Source organism: Lampris incognitus, chromosome 3 (assembly GCF_029633865.1).
Source record: "Lampris incognitus isolate fLamInc1 chromosome 3, fLamInc1.hap2, whole genome shotgun sequence".
Lineage (NCBI taxonomy): Eukaryota > Metazoa > Chordata > Actinopteri > Lampriformes > Lampridae > Lampris > Lampris incognitus.
The window spans coordinates 6,347,302-6,367,962 of record NC_079213.1 but is presented as its reverse complement, the minus strand read 5'-3'; the positions used below and the strand labels follow the sequence as shown (position 1 = coordinate 6,367,962).

The following is a 20,661-nucleotide window of genomic DNA, read 5'->3' as shown; positions in this document are numbered from 1 at the left end:
GACACCAGGTTCTGCTATGACAAGATGGAATACTAATAAGCTAATAAGCTAACATTTGAAGCACAGGAGGGGCATCTTGCACATCAAAGGAGAAGGGGTCGGCAAAAATTTGAAAAGTGGCTCTGTGTGTCTTGAACTCTGCAAACCTGTGATCAGATTGCTCCTGTAGCTTCACAATGGCATAAGCATACTTCTCACCACTGAATGGTGTGCCTGCATCCATGAGTGCCTTGCATGCTGGGAAATGGCAGAGGTTTGTCTGAGAGAGCTGGGCTTTCCATAACACAAGTTTTGTGGGGAATGATCTCACGTTGTCATAGGCAGCACTGACAAGCTGCCCCTGGTTTTGTAATTTCTTGTTCAGTACATTCAGCTCATGTGTGATGTCAACAAGGAAAGCTAAGTCCATGAGCCATTTGGGATCACTTAGCACAGGAACAGCCATCCCAGCCTTCTCCATGAAGGCTTTCACTTCTGCTCTCAACTCAAAAAACCTCTTCAAGACGTTTCCCCTGCTGAGCCAACGTACCTAAGTGAAGTAGAGCACATCCTCATATGCTGACTCTATTTCCTCCAAAAAGGCGCGGAACTCACGGTGCTTTAAACCCCTGGATCTGATATGGTTGATGCATTTCACAACGGCAGACATCACATTGTCAAACGTCAGGCATTTGCTGCAAAGGGCCTGCTGATGGATAATGCAGTGCAGAGCAATGGCCTCCTCCACACCCTCCTCTTCCAGTTTTTTTTGAACAAGTGCCACCACTCCATTTCTCCTCCCTGTCATTGACGGCGCTCCGTCGGTTGTTATTCCAGCAAACCTCTTCCATGGCTTCCATTGGCATCACCCAGCTGGCGGAATATCTCCTGAGAGGTGGTCTGGCCATGCATTGGAATCACTGTGAGCAACTCCTCCATCACTTCACAACTGTCGTCAACACCACGGACATAGATTGCGAGCTGCGCAGTGTCAATGATGTCTGTGCTCTCATCAAGAGCGACGGAGTATGCACAGAAACGTTTGGCTTTCTCACGCAGTTGATCATATCTGTTACCTGACAGGTCAGAAATGCGCTCTGCCACTGTGTTGGCTGAAAGGCTGATGTTGCTAAACTGACCCAGACCATACTTGCAGCCTGTAACATGCACTTGTTAACAAACTCCCCTTCTTTGAATGGCTTTCCCGACTTAGCAGCAATCATCTCACTCACCACGTGGCTAGCTAGCTCCGACTGCTGCATCATTATCTTTGCTAGCTTTCTTGAAGAAATCTTGTCGCTTCAGTAAACATGTTTTAAGATTGGCGACCCGTTTCTCTCTCTCATCTCCCTGGTATTTTGTAGACTCATCATCAGCATGTCTAGTCGAGTAATGGCGTCTGATGTTGTCTTCCTTGTGCGCCATAACTTTCCCGGTGCACATAAGACACGTGGGGCTGCTGCCTCTGTGCTCAACAACAAAACATGCCGTCTCCCACTTTTCCTGAAATTGTCTGACCAACTTTTCTCTTCACGGCAGGTTTTGAGAAAGACATAACTGGGGCTTGCTGACAGGATATATTTTCCTTCCGCTTGGTGTCGCTCCGGAGTCAAGTTTCAGCCAAGTTTCAGCCGTCGCTGCTAATTCGCGCTGCCCATTGTGGTGCGTTCAAGTTGTGCCCGGAAGTCGGACTTTCTGAGCTCCGAGTTGGACATTTCAACCGGAAGTCTGAAATCCCAGTCGTTCCAATTTACAACTTCCAACGGAACGGGAACGCACCATGACTTGACGACAAACGCGACACCGGAAGCTGTCATGAGCCTGCGCCATGGTAGCTCATAAGTGAAAAATAAAGGCAACCGCGGGCCGCACTAACGCTAAACTTTGATGTCGAGTAGGGGACCACAAAATAACGTCCCGAGGGCCGCAATTGGCCCGCGGGCCGCGAGTTTGAGACCCATGCGCTGGACTAAAGGGTCAGACCCGCCAGCCAGCGGCCGGCGAGTCTTCTATCCATGCACGTGACAGTACATTTTAATTTAATTTTTTTAACGTTCGAAATAAACGAAACTAAATACATTCGTTGCGAAAATTCGCACCGCAGTTTACCTGAAGGGGCTGAGCTGTCCTCCCTCTGGGTCTCCACACCGTCGCTCTCCCTCTCGGTCTGTGTCTTCGTCCTCCATTCCATCCTCATCGCCCAGCTGAACGTTACTACCTGACCTGTTGAAAGTAGCCCACCTGAGCGATGAAACGATACTGTGCGGCCATTAAATCGCGCTCCACCGTAAGCGTCGTCATTGTTGTCACCTCCTCTTTGCCGTGGAAGATCTCGGGAAGGACACTGCTTCCATATATTTCCACTTCTTTTTCTAGCCGACTCCCGTCCACTTCTGCCCTGCTCCTCTCCTCTCTGCTTCAGCTAACGTGGGCAAATTGGCTCAGCTGCCTACAGCGCAATCATCACCGTCTCACATAGGCGTTTCTAGCCCATTTTTGGGGGGTGCCGCAGCACCCCTAAATTGAACCCCGGCACCCCTAAAATTGAAGAGATTTTTTATTTTTTACTGTATGTCCACGTTTAATAAGCTGAAGAAATGTCAAACCCCTATCCAGTATATGGTTTAAACGTAATATTTTAACAACAAAAATACAGCACCCCCCCATGCTTCGAAAATGGTTTGATCCACCCCCCCCCCCCCAAAATTTATCTTGCCTGGCCGGCCAGCACTCTGGCTGCTCAGCACCCCTAAAGCTCTGATCCTAGAATCACCCCTGCCGTCCCATCTTTCGTGCATCCGTTGCTTTGCGATCAATACCCACCATCCCCAATGCCGCGCTGTTCTGCGATCACCTGCCGCAACCCGTCCTTAAATTCCGCGTCTCTGTATTCTTCGCGTTCTCTGTCATGAAGCGCTTTGCTTTGCGCGAACGAGTTTCTCGGCTGCCATTTTGCGTGACGTCGTTTGCACGTACGGTGGCTCTGAGTGGTCAAACCACTCTCTGGAGGCTTTTGACGGACGCGAAAAAAATGCAGAAAATCAAACCCGCTCCGAAATTTTCTTGCCCGGTGCGGGATTGGATACGAGGTGTACTGCACCACAAGGCGACATCACTAACCGCTCGGCTAAAGGGTCAGACTCGTTAGCTAGGGGCTATCGTGTCTTATTGGTAGTTTACAGTCGTCACCCTCCCCGGAAGTGCGCCCTCGCGCTTTGTTCTTCCCGCGCTCCGAAGAGACTTCTGAGGATCTGCACACTTCCGGATCCCACCGCTGCCACCAATGTAACCGGTTACTTTGTTGCCCGGTGCGGGATTCGATACGAGGTGTACTGCACCACAAGGTGACATCGCTAACCGCTCGGCTAAAGGGTCAGACCCGTTAGCTAGGGGCTAACGTGTCTTATTAGTAGTTTACACTAACATAACTTGGCTAAGCTAGCTAACAAATATTACTTGTACACCAACTCCGTATTTGTCCATGAAACCATGACAAAATGTACAAGAGAGGCAATTAAGTGAAACCGTTTACTTATCTTTCTCTGGACTTCAGTGTAGTGTAGCGTGCATGGATAAGTAGCCACGTTGGTCCTTGACTAACGGGTCGGACCCTTTAGTCGACTGGTTAACGTTGTCGCTTGCGGAGTGGGAGACACGGGTTCGCGTCCCGGCTGTGGCGATGGTCTCCCGGACTGCCCCCCTGAATTCAGTATACTTTCCCGTCACAAAACCAATAACCACTACCGCTCAAACGGGGACTGCAAACTGGTTTCTGTACGTCACATCCTGCACTGCCCACATTCAGCACGACACGCGCATTTCGACCATGGCTGGATTAGTGGAACCGGATACGGCGAATGAAAGCAATCCCACAGGCAAGGATCCCTTAAATCAAAGGCATGTTGATGTATTCTGCTGTTATACCAAAGATTCCCCCATTAGTTATAGCCGGATTAGATGTTTTAGATATAAAATGCAGTAAGGGATTCTTAAGAACTAGCTTTACTGCAGCCTGTTTTCCCTCGCCCTTGAAGAGGAAACATTAATTTTCGAGATTACACCAGAAGCTCTATAATCAAGATAAGGACCGTCTTTCTTTTCCTGTCCCACCCAAAGCAAAAGGAGTGCATTTCAGGACAGTTAATGACATCTACCCATGTAATGATTTCCTGCATCATAGATTCAATTTGATTGATTTGATTTGAACAATTATGGTTTCTGTGCATGGATCAGACACTGAACCAGCAGAACACCTGTTGACTGCGAGGTCACAGTAGTGGATCTAGAGATTTTTTCCTGGGGTGGCAAAGGGGTGGCAAGACTGTGTCCCAGAGGTGGCAGCTGCCACCCCTTGCCACCCTGTAGATCCGCGCCTGTGAGGGGGAGGGGGGATTCTAAATCGGCGACTTCTGTTTGAGATGAGTTTGGTGCGGGTCTCATTGACCTTCACCATGCATCTACATAAAATATACTTTAAAAACATATTATCTGATTTATAAATGGGGTGGCAAGACTGTGTCCCAGAGGTGGCAGCTGCCACCCCTTGCCACCCTGTAGATCCGCCCCTGCGAGGTCACGCTTCTTGAAAACAAAACCCGTTTAATAGATTTGTTAATGAGATGAAAATATATAAGACATGTGCAAAATTGATAAAATCAAGAAAAGCCCAATGTCTTTCTGAGAATCTTGGCACTTTAATTCCTGATTGACCACTTTGTGTTTTTTTTTTTATTTTATTTTTGTGTTGGTTGATTTATTTTATTATTTTTGTTCATAACTTCCTTTGTGTGATTGTTGTATTTGCTCAGTGTTTGTATTTGCAACTGTTATTTTGGAAGTTGTGAAATGCCTTTTTGATTATTGAATAAAAAAAAGAAGAAAGAACTGCGTACGGCGCCGCCGCTCAACCTTGCAACCAAATTTTCCCAGTGGCCACTCGAGGTATTGCAGCGAAAAATCCCCTGCGGCCCAGAAAGCATTTTCCCCATAGACCACCATTGTAAAAGAGACGCCTGTAAAACTGTTGACAGGACACCTGCAGCTATAATCATGGTCAATTATTTTGCTTTGTATTGTATATTTTTAAACCATGGGGTTTTAATCTTTTTAGAAAATTTTGAGCGTCACACATTTAATTTCCTGCATTCTGGTGAATTTGTATGCACCAATTTGCTCTTTTTCTCCATCAATTTATTGTGGAAATGTCTTATTTACGTAAAAGAAAAACAACTTTCAGATAGCCTATAGTGACACAAAAAGGGAAATAATGAAGTAGACTGTCATTATGTATTTCAAATATTTATTCTCCTTCAGCTATTGCTCACAAACAGTTGGATTCACAAAAATAACAATACTTCACTTTGAAAGTAGTAGATGCATTTGAACTAATACAATACCCTTGGCACAAATTGGTTTGTAGATGTACCTACTACGTTATCTCATGTGCCCGAAATTATCAGTTCAAGTTCATTTAAGCTAACATAAACGTCTAGGGGCTACTGTTAGCAAGCTAGCTAGCTAGCTAGCTAGTTCGTGAGGGGGTCTGAACTGATAACCCCAAACACAAGTTATAAACTAGATAAGGCTATAATTCATCCGGAAATACGTAAGAAAAACTAACTCAGAAACCCCAAAGGTAAGAGAGGGTGGTGTACTGGGCTAGACAAGCAAGCTGGCTAGCTACCTTACTTACACTTGCTTACACCATCATTCATGCTCCGGTCTACTGGTTGTCAGGAGCAACCGCAAGACAGCAACGAGGTCGGCAATCCCAGTGGCAAGGTTAAAATGGTATGGTCCAAGCGTAGGGGTGTATGGAAATCGTCGGAAAACAAGTATGAATGACATTTTAAGTAGTTCGACTGTCTGTGTTGTTATTTTACCTTTTTTGGCGAGGGAGTTCACATTATCATTCATGGTATATTTTTTGGGGGGGACAAATTCACCTCTTCTAAATATTGAGAGGGACATGCCCCCCTGACCCCCCCCATAAGTTACGCCCCGAGTCTTATCCAACAAACATCTGTTTCACAGCTATGCATGTTGAGTGATTTACACCTGTACCGGTCCAGTTAGCCCACAGTCTCCTACTGTTGGACACTAAATTATTGTAGCGAATTCAGGGGGCAGTCCGGTAACCGCTGCACCCGGGACTCGAACCCGAGTCTACCACACCATGAGCGACTGGTGCTCCCTATGCCCACATGCCTCTGGGGACACGCGCTTCTGATGGCCTCACGGTCTGTCCATCCCACCTCTGACACCAATATAGTGAATTCGAGGGGCAGCCCGGGTAACTGCCACAGCCGGGGCGCGAACCCGTGTCCTAGATCTCCGACACGACCCTGAGGCCCCGGGGGTCCCCTCTCTCCAGGAGGGCCTGGGAGTCCAGGTTTCCCTATGGGCCCTGGCAAACCTATTAAGCCTGTCTCACCCCTGTCTCCCATGAGACCTGCAGCCCCGCACATGCCCACACTGTCTGGAAAATCATACATGCCTAGCGGGCCTTATTATATTTCATTGGTCCATTTGTCACAATGGAGACTTGTCATTTTGCTGCCTATGCAGGCCAGACCAGGACCAGGACGGCCTCGCCTTTCACTCACACACCCCATAACTGTGACCACACAAACACACGGAAAACGTACAAGCTCCACAAAGATGGGCTGGGATCAAACACAAGACCTTCTTTCTATGAAGAAACGGAAGTACGAAACCACCGCCAAGTACCAGCACACGCCAACATTTGCAGTGCCTTGCTCAAGAACAACTCCTACAGTATAGGGTTGGCGTCTCAACAAAAGAAATCTTGTTCGATAGTTGGAACAGAAATGTAGGCGAGTTTATAGTGAATTTGAATGTCGGGCGTCCGGGTAGCGTGGCGGTCTATTCCGTTGCCTACCAACATGGGGGTCGCCAGTTCGAATCCCCGTGTTACCTCCGGCTTGGTTGGAGCCCCATAATTGGCCATGTTTGCAGGTGGGAAGCCGGATGTGGGTATGTGTCCTGGTCGCTGCACTACCGCCTCCTCTGGTCGGTCGGGGCGCCTGTTCGGGGGGGGGACTGGGGGGAATAGCGTGATCCTCCCACGCACTACGTCCCCCTGGTGAAACTCCTCACTGTCAGGTGAAAAGAAGCGGCTGGCGACTCCACATCTATCGGAGGAGTCATGGGGTAGTCTGCAGCCCTCGCCGGATCGGCAGAGGGGGTGAAGCAGCGACTGGGACGGCTCGGAAAATAGGGTAATTGGCCAAGTACAATTGGGGAGGGGGAAAAAATCCCCCCCAGAAAATAATTTTAACGTCAAAACGCCTCAAATTGCAAGGCTAAATACAGGCTTGACCAGGGGCCCTGCAACGAGTTGTCCAACGTGTACTTCTGTTTGTATGGGGAAGGAGGAGACGGGACATAAGCAGAGACAGAAGTCTCTCAGAAGAATTTAGTAGAAGGTGCACGACCGCACAATTGGGCTTGTTGTCGTTTCCCTCCATACACACACACACACACACACACACACACACACACACACACACACACACACACACACACACACACACACACGTTTTTGTTCATTCATTTCTCAGTTCATTTCCGAAACGTGTCAATATTCAAATTTAGTTTCGACATTCAAATGTACAGTGACAGCCCCGCTCCGTAGTTCTCGAGTGGCCAAATGCCTTGCTCCTCCCTCACGTCACCTGGGATTTAGGGATTTTAACAAAACCAGTCCTGATTCACTTTCTGTCCTTCGGTCATAAACACAACATCGTACATGGGTTCACAGGTTATTGTTGTGACCAGAGCGGTTTTCATGACGCCCCCTCAGGCCAGACTTACCGACCGTCCAGCCAGCCTCCAACCACCCAGCCCTGGCAGTGTCCCTCCTCCCCTGGCTGACCTTGTGGTCTGGCCTCCGATATGTCAGAAATAAACCCCGTCCTGCCCTTGGCTGAAGCCCTACACCCTGTCATTACAGGGAGGCAAACTCCATTTGGAGGTGGAGTGTGTGGGGAAGTGTGCAAAACAGAAAAGTTAGAGACTGCAGCTCTATGTACACAGAGAGAGACAGACAGACAGAAAGAGAGAGAGCGAGAGAGAGAGACAGACAGAGCAAGAGACAGACAGAGACAGAGAGGAAGACAGAGCAAGAGAGACAGACAGAGACAGAGAGGAAGCTAGAGAGACAGAGAGAGCGAGATAGAGTAAGACAGACAGAGACAGAGAGAGAGACAGAGCAAGAGAGACAGACAGAGAGGAAGCTAGAGAGACAGAGAGAGAGCGAGATAGAGTGAGAACGACAGAGAGCAAGAGCGACAATGAGAGACAGAGCGAGAGACAGACAGAGAGAGAGAAAGCAAGTGAGAGCGACAGTGACAGAGAGCTAGAGAGAGAGACAGAGAGGAAGCTAGAGAGACAGAGAGAGAGCGAGATAGAGTGAGACCGACAGAGAGCAAGAGCGACAATGAGAGACAGAGCGAGAGAGAGAGAGCAAGAGACAGACAGAGAGGAAGCTAGAGAGACAGAGAGAGCGAGATAGAGTGAGACAGGCAGAGACAGAGAGAAAGACAGAGCAAGAGAGACAGGAAGCTAGAGAGACAGACAGAGAGCAAGAGTGACAATGAGAGACAGAGAGAGAGAGCGAGAGACAGACGGAGAGAGACAAAGCAAGCGAGAGCGACAGTGACAGCTAGAGAGAGACAGACAGAAAGAGAACGAGAGCGAGGGAGAGAGACAGACAGAGAGCGAGAGAGAAAGCAAGAGAGAGCAAAAGACAGACAGAGAGAAAGCAAGCGAGAGCGAGAGACAGACAGAGAGGGAGAAAGCAAGCGAGAGCGACAGTGACAGAGAGCTAGAGAGAGACAGACAGAAAGAGAACGAGAGCGAGGGAGAGAGACAGACAGAGAGCGAGAGAGAAAGCTAGAGAGAGCGAGAGACAGACAAGAAGAAAGCAAGCGAGAGCGACAGTGACAGCTAGAGAGAGACAGACAGAAAGAGAACGAGAGCGAGGGAGAGAGACAGACAGAGAGGAAGCTAGAGAGACAGAGAGCGAGATAGAGTGAGACAGACAGAGAGGAAGCTAGAGAGACAGAGAGCGAGATAGAGTGAGACAGACAGAGAGGAAGCTAGAGAGACAGAGAGCGAGATAGAGTGAGACAGACAGAGAGAAAGCAAGCGAGAGCGAGAATGGATATCAGATATTTGTTTATGAGGCTTTTCCAGGCGACTTGTTCGCCGCTGGTCTCTGCTCATTAGCGATGAGCGGAGATGCAGTTTGTCATGTTGGTGTTGGGAGGATTGCTTCCTTCTCCCAAAACGGAGCCCAAAATAGTTCAGCCATGAGGAAAAACAACACAAGACGTTAAATTACACCGTACGTCCGTCTACACAGCTCTGTCCGTCCCATCTGTCCAATCTACATCTGCAGATCTCTGCCTAATCTATATGGTCTATACGTACGTGTCTCTGTCCATCTAATCTACGTCTCTATTTACACATCTCTAATTGCCCTCTACCTCCATACATACTCTACATCGCCCTTTCTGTCCAACGTATAGCCGTTTAATCTGCATCATGCCTCTGTCCTAGCATGTCTCTCTAGCTCTGTGTCCACACACACCTCCGTCTGTCTCATCCACAGCTCTACCCACGTATCTCCGCCTGCGATACATGAGCAGAACAGACCCCCCGACCCCACCCACCCCCACCCACAGCAAGCATCCAGCCTGCTTAAGTGTCCTTGACTGAGAGACACTGAACCTCCGCCAGCTCCCGGGATGCTATTCTGTCCCGAGCCCTGACCCCCCCTGATCTCTCGGGGTAAAGGGAGCAAAAAAAGATTTCCCCTCCGGAGGATCAGCAAACCAGCGCCTTGTTTTTAATTGGCCCTCAGAGTGCAGAGGTCGGCCATCCAGAGTGACTAATCATGAACACTTTGCATGTGTGATGACAGAACGGCGTGGAGGAGGAAGCGTGCTGCCAAGCGTCGCCGCTGTACGCTCTCCGAGGGTACCCAACCGTGAAGGGGCGGGGGGGGGGGGGCGAGGACAGACTGCCACGCACAGCACAGGAACCTCGCCGAGCACTCGCTAACCACCGATTACCTCTTCTTCTACTCACACAGATCTCTATATCGATATATCACTCGCTCTCTCTCTCCATCCATATATCTGTCTCTATCGATGTCCATCTGCCCGTCCATCTATTGCTCCATTCATCCATCAGTCTATCTTGCTAGTTATATCTACCGCCCCATCAATCAATCAATCATCTATAGCTATCACTTTCAGGATATTAGTATATCTATATCTTTTTTTGGGGGGGGTGGGGTTTCCCCCCCTTTTTCTCCCCCAATTGTATCCAGCCAATTACCCTACTTTCCGAGCCGTCCCGGTTTCTGCTCCACCCCCTCTGCCGACCCGGGGAGGGGGTGGAGTCGCCAGCCGCTTCTTTTCACCTGACAGTGAGGAGTTTCGCCGGGGGGACGTAATGCGTGGGAGGATCACACCCTCCCCCCCCCCCCCGAACAGGCGCCCTGACTGACCGGAGGAGGCGCTAGTGCAGCGACCAGGACACACACCCACATCCGACTTCCCGCTCGCAGACACGGCCAATTGTGTCTGTAGGGACGCCCGACCAAGCCGGAGGCAACACGGGGACTCGATCCGGCGATCCCCGTGTTGGTAGGCAACGGAATAGACCGCCACGCCACCCGGACGCCCCGGTATATCTGACTATAGCCATCTATCTACCTATTTACCTACTATCCCTACTCCATATCTGTGTATCCATCCATCTTTGTATCAACCCACCTATCCATGTGTGTGTATGTGTATGTATTTAGATATGTATCCACACACCTCTATCTGTATGTCCATCCATCCATCCATCCATCTATCTATCTATCTATCTATCTATCTATCTATCCATCCATCCATCCATCCATCCATCCATCCATCCATCCATCCATCTATCCATCTATCTATCTATCTATCTATCTATCTATCTATCCATCCATCCATCCATCCATCCATCCATCCATCCATCCATCCATCCATCCACCCACCCACCTATCTATCTATCTATCTATCTATCTATCTATCTATCTATCTATCTATCTATCCATCCATCCATCCATCCATCCATCCATCTCAGTCTCTCCGGTGTCTCATGGTTGCTGAGGGGCACTCGGCTCCATTTCTCACCGCCGAATAACGGTCGCCTGCCTTCCCTCTGCCTCCTGGGTTTCGGGTTCGGTGCCAAACGAGACCGATAAGGGTGCTAAATACAGACGGATCGACCCGGAGTTTCCCAAGCCGAGTCATCCGGCCCGGCGACAGCGCTATCGATCCCCTCCGCGTCCGGCGGGCCAGCTGTTGAAGGTGGAAGGGCGGGGGGACGCTGACCCACGCCGTCTCTGTGAAGACACGACTTGAAATGAGCAGGAAGCCGAGCTCCCTCCAACATCCATCTACACTTCCTCTGAAGAGCATACGCTTACACCCACATCATTCATCCACCCACCCCCACCCCCACCCACAGCCCGCCTACAGCCAGCGTGCACGGTGCACCAAAACGGAGAGACAGGACGGGAGAGGAGAGAACACCTGAGAGAGTTTACCGGTTGACGGGACACGGCGAGGTCAGGGGTCAGGGCGGCTCCGCGTTGGGAATCCTCAAGCTCAGCCAGAGGGGAGTTTTGGACACGACCCCGCTCGATGGACAGTCAATTCCCCCGCCGCCACATCTCCGTTGGTCCTGCAGGAATTTCGCCCCCACGTGTCAGGAGTTTGCCTGTTTACCCACTCAGAGCAAACAGACGTGTTCTCCTGGTCGGCGCGCCTCCTTTCGCTTGCACCCACGACTCAGCAATCGGTGGAGGAGATTACAGCTGGGGTCAGCGCGGTCGCCTCACAGCAAGAAGGTCCCGGGTTCGAGCCCCGGGGTGGTCCGACCTTGGTGGGTCGTCCTCTGTGTGGAGTTTGCATGTTCTCCCCGTGTCTGGGTGGGTTTCCTCCGGGGGCTCCGGTTTCCTCCCACGGTCCAAAGACGTGGAGGTCAGGTGACCCGGCCGTACTAAACTGTCCCGAGGTGTGAGTGATAGCCTGGCGTCTCCCCACCTGCCACCCAATGACTGCTGGAAATAGGCTTCAGCATCCCCGCGGCCCTGAGAGCAGGATGAGCGGTCCGGATAATGGATGGATGGATTACAGCTGGTCACCACGACGGTGTTTCCTGTTGAGGCTTTGTGGAGATGCAGAGCCCCATCACACACACGTGTGGTGGGGGGTCTGCTAAATAAATTCAAAATACAACATCGAAGGGCATCCGGGTGGCGTGGCGGTCTATTGTGTTGCCTACCAACAAGGGGATCGCCGGTTCGAATCCCCGCGTTACCTCCGACTTGGTCGGGCGTCCCTACAGACACAATTGGCCGTGTCTGCGGGTGGGAAGCCGGATGTGGGTATGTGTCCTGGTCGCTTCACTAGCGCCCCCTCTGGTTGGTCGGGGGACCTATTTCGGGGGGAACTGGGGGGAATAGCATGATCCTCCCACGTGCTACGTCCCCCCCTGGTGAAACTCCTCACTGTCAGGTGAAAAGAAGCGGTTGGCGACTCCACATGTGTCGGAGGAGGCACGTGGTAGTCTGCAGCCCTCCCCGGACTGGCAGAGGGGGGAGGGCTCAAAACAGTGGGGTAATAAGCCGGAGAAAATTGGGGGAGAAAAGGGGCAGGGGGGGGGGGGACAAAATGCAACACTGAAAAAGCTCATCATTTCAACAGCTGGCCGTCATCTATTCCCACGTCAACGCCACAGCTCCTCCCGAGTGTCCCACAGCTCCTCCCGAGTGTCCCACGGCTCCTCCCGAGTGTCCCACAGCTCCTCCCGAGTGTCCCACAGCTCCTCCCGGGTGTCCAACGGCTCCTCCCGGGTGTCCCACAGCTCCTCCCGAGTGTCCCACGGCTCCTCCCGAGTGTCCCACGGCTCCTCCTGAGTGTCCCACAGCTCCTCCCGAGTGTCCCACGGCTCCTCCCGAGTGTCCCACGGCTCCTCCCGAGTGTCCCACAGCTCCTCCCGAGTGTCCCACGGCTCCTCCCGAGTGTCCCACAGCTCCTCCCGAGTGTCCCACAGCTCCTCCCGAGTGTCCCACGGCTCCTCCGGAGTGTCCCACAGCTCCTCCCGGGTGTCCCACAGCTCCTCCCGAGTGTCCCACGGCTCCTCCCGAGTGTCCCACAGCTCCTCCCGAGTGTCCCACGGCTCCTCCCGAGTGTCCCACAGCTCCTCCCGAGTGTCCCACAGCTCCTCCCGAGTGTCCCACAGCTCCTCCCGAGTGTCCCACAGCTCCTCCGGAGTGTCCCACAGCTCCTCCTGAGTGTCCCACGGCTCCTCCCGTGTGTCCCACAGCTCCTCCCGAGTCTCCCACGGCTCCTCCTGAGTGTCCCACGGCTCCTCCCGAGTGTCCCACAGCTCCTCCGGAGTGTCCCACGGCTCCTCCTGAGTGTCCCACGGCTCCTCCCGTGTGTCCCACAGCTCCTCCCGAGTGTCCCACAGCTCCTCCCGAGTGTCCCACGGCTCCTCCGGAGTGTCCCACAGCTCCTCCCGAGTGTCCCACGGCTCCTCCCGAGTGTCCCACGGCTCCTCCCGAGTGTCCCACGGCTCCTGGATGGAAGCTTCTCTCCAAAGCGGCTGTGTTTTCCTCCCCGTCGGTGGCCCAAGAGGGAGTAGAGCCCCCAGCCCAAGCAGCGTTCGCGCAACCCTCTACCATTTAAGCTGCGGTGCCATACAAAAGGCAAACGGGCCGTGCTTTGAAGGTCAAAGGTCACGACTAAGCTTTCAATTTCCCGTCAGCACGGTACTCCGTGTTCTCGGACACGGTGGCAGAGTGGGGGGTGTGGAGCAGCCGTCCCGAGGTTAGGACAAGTCACTCAGCGCGGATCAACCGGTCCCACGCCTCAAACGAAGACGTGCCAGAAGCGGGGGGAGGCTGAACGCCGTGGGGGGCGGGACTCTCTCCCCACCGAAGGAGACTTTTAACGAGCGCTTGTTTCCAATACACGGGCTGTTGAGGCCTCGTCGACCATCCGTGCGTCCGGGCCTCTGGGCCGGCGAGCCCCGGCCGTGGGGCAGACACGAACAACGCTTTTGCTGGGGTCTGACGCGAAACTTGGAATCAACCAATCGATACGTCGCTCAGACTTTACTACTTTTGACGTTTGGCCAGTTTGACCTTATCCCCGTCCACGTGAAGCAGGAAGCGCTTATCCGGCGGCCCCTGATGGGCTCTGCATCTGGCAGCCGAACGGTTCGCTGTCCGCCAAGCCAAGCGACGAGTACGGCGACGGCGACGGGTGGCTGGAGAAACTCTGATCTCGGCGGTACCTCTTTTGAGACGGCGTCCCAGAAACACATCCCCCGTCCTCTCCGCTAAAAGCTGCGTCTCCAGCGGCGGAAATGACGTCCCCCCCAAAAAATAAAGGAGCGGGGAGGATTTTCGGGTGGCGTGGCGGCCTATTATACCGTTGCCTACCAACACAGGGATCGGCGGTTCGAATCCCCGTTACCTCCGGCTTGGTCGGCCATCCCTACAGACACAATTGGGCGTGTCTGCGGGTGGGAAGCCGGATATGGTTATGTGTCCTGGTCGCCGCACTAGCGCCTCCTCTGGTCGGCCGGGGCGCCTGTTCCTCCCACGCGCTATACGTTCCCCTGGCAAAACTCCTCACCGTCAGGTGAAAAGGAGCAGTTTGCGACTCCGCGTGTATGGGAGGAGGCATGTGGTAGTCTGCAGCCCGGAGGGGCGGAGCAGCGATACAGTTGGGGAGGGGGGGAATCTACGTTAGTCGTTTTCTCCTCTTCATCTGCTCCAGCAGTTTGTCGTTGCTTCATCAGGAGTTGGAGGGTGGAGGTGCCCCTCGTACACGTTAAACACGTCTGAGCGTCCTGACCACCCCAGCTAGAAACAGGGCCCGTTGCCAGTGGCGGAAGAAGTATTCAGAACTTTACTTAAGTAAAAGTAGCAATACTATAGTGTAAAAATACTTTGTTATAAGTAGAAGTCCTGCATTCAAAATCGTGTTAGCATCAAAATTACTTAAAGTCACAAAAGTACTCCATCCAATCCATCCATTCATTATCCGAACCACTTATCCTGCTCTCAGGGTCGCTCATTATGCAGAATGGTCCATTTCAGAACCACATATCATATTATTGGACTGTAATTATTGATGCAATAATGTGCTCATCACTTTAATGTTGCAGCTGGTAAGTATGGAGCTAATTTCAATTACCTTATGTACTGCTGGGTAGCTTAGCCTATAAAAACATATCATTATTAGTCGAGTTATAATTTGTATTAGTAATCTAAATCTGCAAAGTAACTAGTAACTAAAGCCGTCAAATGCAGTGGAGTAAAAAGCACCATATTTCCCTCTGAAATGTGGCGGAGTAAAAGTATAAAGTAGCATAAAATGGAAATACTCCAGCAAAGTACAAGTACCTCAAAATTGGACTTAAGTACTGTACTTGAGTAAATGTACTCGGTTACATTCCACCACTGCCTGTTTCCAATTACCTCCCTCTGTAATGGCGCTATTGTCTCCCTTTACAACGAAGACTGGCACCGCCGCGCCCAGGGAGCTGCCTGGGGGGGGGGGCAATCCAGGGGGAGCTGAAGGAGACCGGTCGCTACCTCCAAACGCCGGGTGTGGAGGCGCCGCAAAAACACACCGTGAATATAAAGGACTCTCGGGTCAGCGGGAGACTCGAGGGAATGAAACGAGTCTGCCACCGGGTCGGGTTTCACAAGCCCTCTGCTGCCGTCTGGGTCGGTTCTGCGGAGCTGATGGACCGAGGAGGGCTCCTAGCTCCTACCGTCAGCTCCCCAAAATGCCAAACACTTGCTGATCAGAGCCGGCACAGGGCCCGGTTGACCTTGTTAAAAAAAAAAAAAGGGCTGTCTAGACAAGAACAGGGGTACGTTTGTTGAGGACACACGTGAACACACACACACACACACACACATCCATACATACATACATATACAGAAACACATAAATCATATGAGCCATGGGCACTTCCACAGTGAAACAGGAGCCGGGGTGGCGGTGTCGGGTGTTTTAACAGTAAGGCCGTGGCCGGGCCTGCTGTGGTCATAATGGAAACCGTAGAAAGCGCGCTGTGAAGACTCCACTCCGCTCCCGGAGACACAAAAACATAAAAATCTATAAACATGAATAATCCATATTATCTGCCTTTGATCGCACAAGGCAGGAGAAATCCGTGCCGCCGGAATGTCAGGCGAGCTGGAGTATTTCTCACCACGTTCAAAGAGCCGGGGCAAATCCATCGGTTACACAACCCAGAGCTCTGCGCCGACGCCGGGCACGGAGTCTCCGCGGAGGCCCCTTCCCCTTTGATCCGTAACCGCCCTGTCCCGTTTTCAAGGAAAACTGCCAGGGAACACCTCATGACACCCGCCTTTGAAGCGTTATCCCATTTCCACGCCGCCGCCGCGTCAGCGAGGCCGTGTCCGACACCGGCCCCGCAACCGAGGAGACGTGCGTATCCGAACGAGGCCGTGTCCTTATCGGCGCGCGGCGCCGGCCTCGCCTGCCCGACCGAATCAATGCCGAGACGACTTCTGAAGAAACTTTGAAGTTTCGCCATCTGACGGGGGGGGGGGGGGGGATGGCTCGCACGCCGCCAAATCAGCCACGTCTAATGCCGAGCGACAGCTACCCAGCAACGGGCGCGGCGGCCCAGTGGTTGGCGCTGTCACCTCACGGGGAGAAGGTTCCTGGGTTCGAATCCCTTGGGGGAGGGGGGGGGGATCCCAGGTCGTCCTCTGTGGGGAGTTTGCATGTTCTCCCCGTGTCTGCGGCGGGTTTTCTCCGGGTGCTCCTGTTTCCCCCATCATCAAAAAGACACGCATGTTAGGGTCAGTATTCCTGTCTGTGCCCCTGAGCAAGGCAACGGGACAAGAACTGGAGTCGGTCCCCGGGCGCGGCAGGGCGGCCGCCCACTGCTCCTAGCTACACAGCTAGGATGGGTTAACCTGCAGAGAGGACTTTCCCCACCGGGATCAGTAAAGTATCTCAAAATCCATCCACCCATCATCCGACCCGCTCATCCTGCTCTCAGGGTCACGGGGATGATGGAGCCTATCCCAGCAGTCACTGGGCGGGAGGCGGGGGGACACCCTGGACAGGCCGGCAGGCCATCACAGGGCCGAGACACACACTTTCCCACCTAGGGACACTTAGTACGGCCGAGTCACCTGACCTACATGTGTTTGGACCGTGGGGGGAAACCGGAGCCCCCGGGGGAAACCCACACAGGCCCGGGGAGAACATGCAAACTCCACACAGAGGACGACCCCGGATGACCCTCCAAGGTCTGACTACCCCGGGGCTCGAACCCGGGACCTTCTTGCTGTGAGGTGACCGCGCTAACCACCGCGCCACCGTGATCACTTCCTCCTTAACGAGACAGACGGGTGGTGCTGAAGGTGCGGAGGTCTCCGCTCAGGTCACTGAACCCGCACCATCACTCGGCGGGAGGAGAAAACGAGATGACTCAATTCATGATTTAATGACTCCAACATGTGGCGGACCCTCGACGCTACGAAAGGGGCTTTCCCGATCGTACGAAGACCCCCCGGTTTCTGGACACGGCGGAGCGATGGGGGTCGTTTCCCGCGTCGGGGCCGGGCGGGTGGGCGGGTGGGCGCTGGAGTGGCGTGCGAGAGGAAACGTGTTTTTCCTTCTGGAAACGCGGAGGTCAGGGAAGAAAACGAGCATCGCCGGCTGGCGTTGTCATGGAGACCACAGGGGAGCGGAGATGAAATGTCGGAGGGATGAATGTGACGTTAGCTCTTCGTTTCAGCTCATCTGAGAAAAAACAAACACACACACACAAAAACACACACACACACACACAACACCAAAAAAAACCAACAACACCGCTTTGCCGCCGCGTCTCGTCACGTCCCACTGACTGACAACAGTACAACCACCTTCAGCGCACACATCATACATGCCTCAACTACACAATAAGCAGAGTGTGTGTGTCTGTGTGTGTGTGTGTGTGTGTGTGAGACTTTGTTGCTCATCTGCCTCCCTCGGAGCCGACTCGACAGCTCAGCCCCTTCCTCGACACCGCCGCATCACTCCATCTCCGTAACGCCGTCCTGGCGAGAGGACCGCCGCGGGGGTGGTGGGGGGTGGGGGTGGGGAAGAACCAGAGACCAGTGGTGCTGCTGAAAATACTGGACATTTATTTCAAACCCCGAGGCTGTGACACAACCCACAAAACCACACAAACAAACAAACAAACAGACGAACGTCATCGTGGAAAAAGACGGGACGACGGTACGAAAGAGACGTGGTTACACAGTACCGCACCGCCGTCGCAGCAGAAAGCATCGGTCGAGGTGAGTGGCGTGACGGAGCAGCGATCCCGAGCGGACCGGCGACCCCCAGGAGGCACATATCACGGACACTGGTGTGGGGAGTCACCGGCCACGCCTACAGTCAGTAACCGCTGCTCCTCACACGAGGGCCACAGACCTGCTGAAGCATCTGGTCCCTCCCCCCCCCATTTTTTCTCCCCGGTTGTACACAGCCAACTACCCCGCTCTTACCCACATCCGGCTTCCCACCCGCACACAGGGCCAACGGTGCCTGTAGGGATGCCCGACTGAGCCGGCGGAGGCAACACGGGGATCCGAACCGGCGAAGTAATAGCAGCCGTGCTGGTAGGCGGTGGAACAGACCGCTACGCTACCCGGACGCCTAATGTCTCCTTCATCCGTATAGATGTTTCAGGAGGGGGCGTCCGGGTAGCGGGGCGGTCTACTCCACCGCCTACCAGCACGGCAAGCATTACTTCGCCGGTTCGAATCCCCATGTTACCTCTGGCTCAGTCGGACACAACTGGCCGTGTCTGCGGGTGGGAAGCTGGATGTGGGTGTGTGTCCTGGTCGCTGCACTGGCGCCTCCTCTGGTCAGTTGGTCGGGGTGCCTGTTCAGTGGGGAGGGGGAACAGCGTGATCCTCCCACGCGCTACGTCCCCCTGGTGAAACTCCTCACTGTCAGGTGAAAAGAAGCGGCTGGTGACTCCACATGTATGGGAGGAGGCATGTGGTAGTCTGCAGCCCCTCCCCGGACCAGCAGAGGGGGTGGAGCAGCGACCGGGACGGCTTGGAAGAGTGGGGCAACTGGCCAAGTACAACCGGGGAGGAAAAGGGGGAATAAAAACAAGAAAGAGACATTAATTGTGGCTAACAGCCGGAGCACACATGTATTTATTTGACAGCCGCGTGAGGATGCTAAAGAGGAAGACGTGATGAGCTAAAACCCTCCATCGAAACTCGCACAAGTCGGGACACACTGTAAACACTCTGTAGACGCAGCCGCCGCGCCCGGTCCTCGCTCACCTCTCGGATGTGTGCTTGCCCACCGACATCCGACTGACCCATCTACACGGCCAGTCGGAGACGGCGAACCGCCTTAACCGTGTCACGTGGACAGGGACTGTGACCCCACGCCGTTTCGAATAACGCCGTTTGCACGACGACGCGTTTCTGTCCGAGTCTGGCCTTGACCACATTAACGCCGGACGCCGCCGCAAATGAACAGTCCTGCTGGACCGCCACGCCACCCCTGCCGTGTGCGAGACACTACACCCCCGAGGACATCAGGGACCAGTGTGGGGGTGTAAGGGACAAACGGAAGATTAGAATGAGGGGGGGGGAAATAAGGGGGGAAGGAAACGGTATTGGCCCAATTCTTGCGGTTCCGTCTGCCGTACTGTCGGGAAGTACCGTTAAGACAGACGGCGACCCCTACCTCTGAGCCCCTTCCACATGTTCATTTCCTGTCTAAGTGACTTCGTTGGGGATGGGTCCTCTAATCCTCGCATCGTCTGCCGGCGTTGCTGCCAGTCAGCCGGCGCCGGACCGCCGTCCCCTGTAGATAAACGCCGAATAGGAAATTGCACGATTATGCAAAACACTGAAAGATGGCACATGTTCCAGCTGCTGGGAGATTGGTCGCCATGTGAATAAAACATGTCGGCAGACGGGGGGGGGGGGGGGGCAGACACGGAAACAGGTGGCGAGACTCCCGTACCGACCACACCGATAAATCCTTCCGAGCCTGATGTTCCCTTTTAAGTTTGGCGGGATATCGGAGTTTTTTTACCCGCATCTTAGCCGACGGGCGGGTGGGCAGCCTCCCAGCTCGGCCGCGGTCCGGCAGGGCCGCGTCTCCCGGAGCAAACAAACAGCGTGGGTCGAAATCTCCCCACCAGACGAGCGGCGAACACAGAAATAAAACATGACATCATCGGCGTATACAAGTAAAAAATAGAGTCGGGTGCAGAAAATAGTCCCTTTTGATTTTTTTTTTGTTTTTCTGATAACAGTCATCTGTAGCACCCGGTCCTCTCCCACAGCATTGTGGGAAGTGCCGTGCTGTGTCCAGTACGAGAAGCAGAGGAACGTCCAAGTGAACAACTGAGAACACCCAAAGTTTCACAAGGCATGAAAGACCCCACACCCCACCATCACCATTCCCGACCTGCAGTGGACAGGGTGGGGGGGGGTCACCTCAGTCGCCGACGTCACTGTCCTGGTCGCCGATGAGCCACAGGAAGTGGAAGCTGAGCGCCAGGAGGGCCGTGCCC

At 53.4% G+C, this 20,661-nt stretch overlaps 1 protein-coding gene across 1 annotated transcript in view; it reads right to left on the bottom strand.

Moving 5' to 3' along the window:
* Nucleotides 1-18,907: 18,907 nt before the first annotated feature.
* slc41a2b (solute carrier family 41 member 2b) overlaps nucleotides 18,908-20,661 on the bottom strand; it is a 44,983-nt gene continuing 43,229 nt past the window's right edge. Inside the window, exon 11 of the mRNA XM_056275619.1 lies at nucleotides 18,908-20,661. This exon is cut by the window's right edge and continues 110 nt beyond it. Coding sequence (XP_056131594.1) covers nucleotides 20,586-20,661 — 76 coding nt within the window. The 3' untranslated portion in view covers nucleotides 18,908-20,585.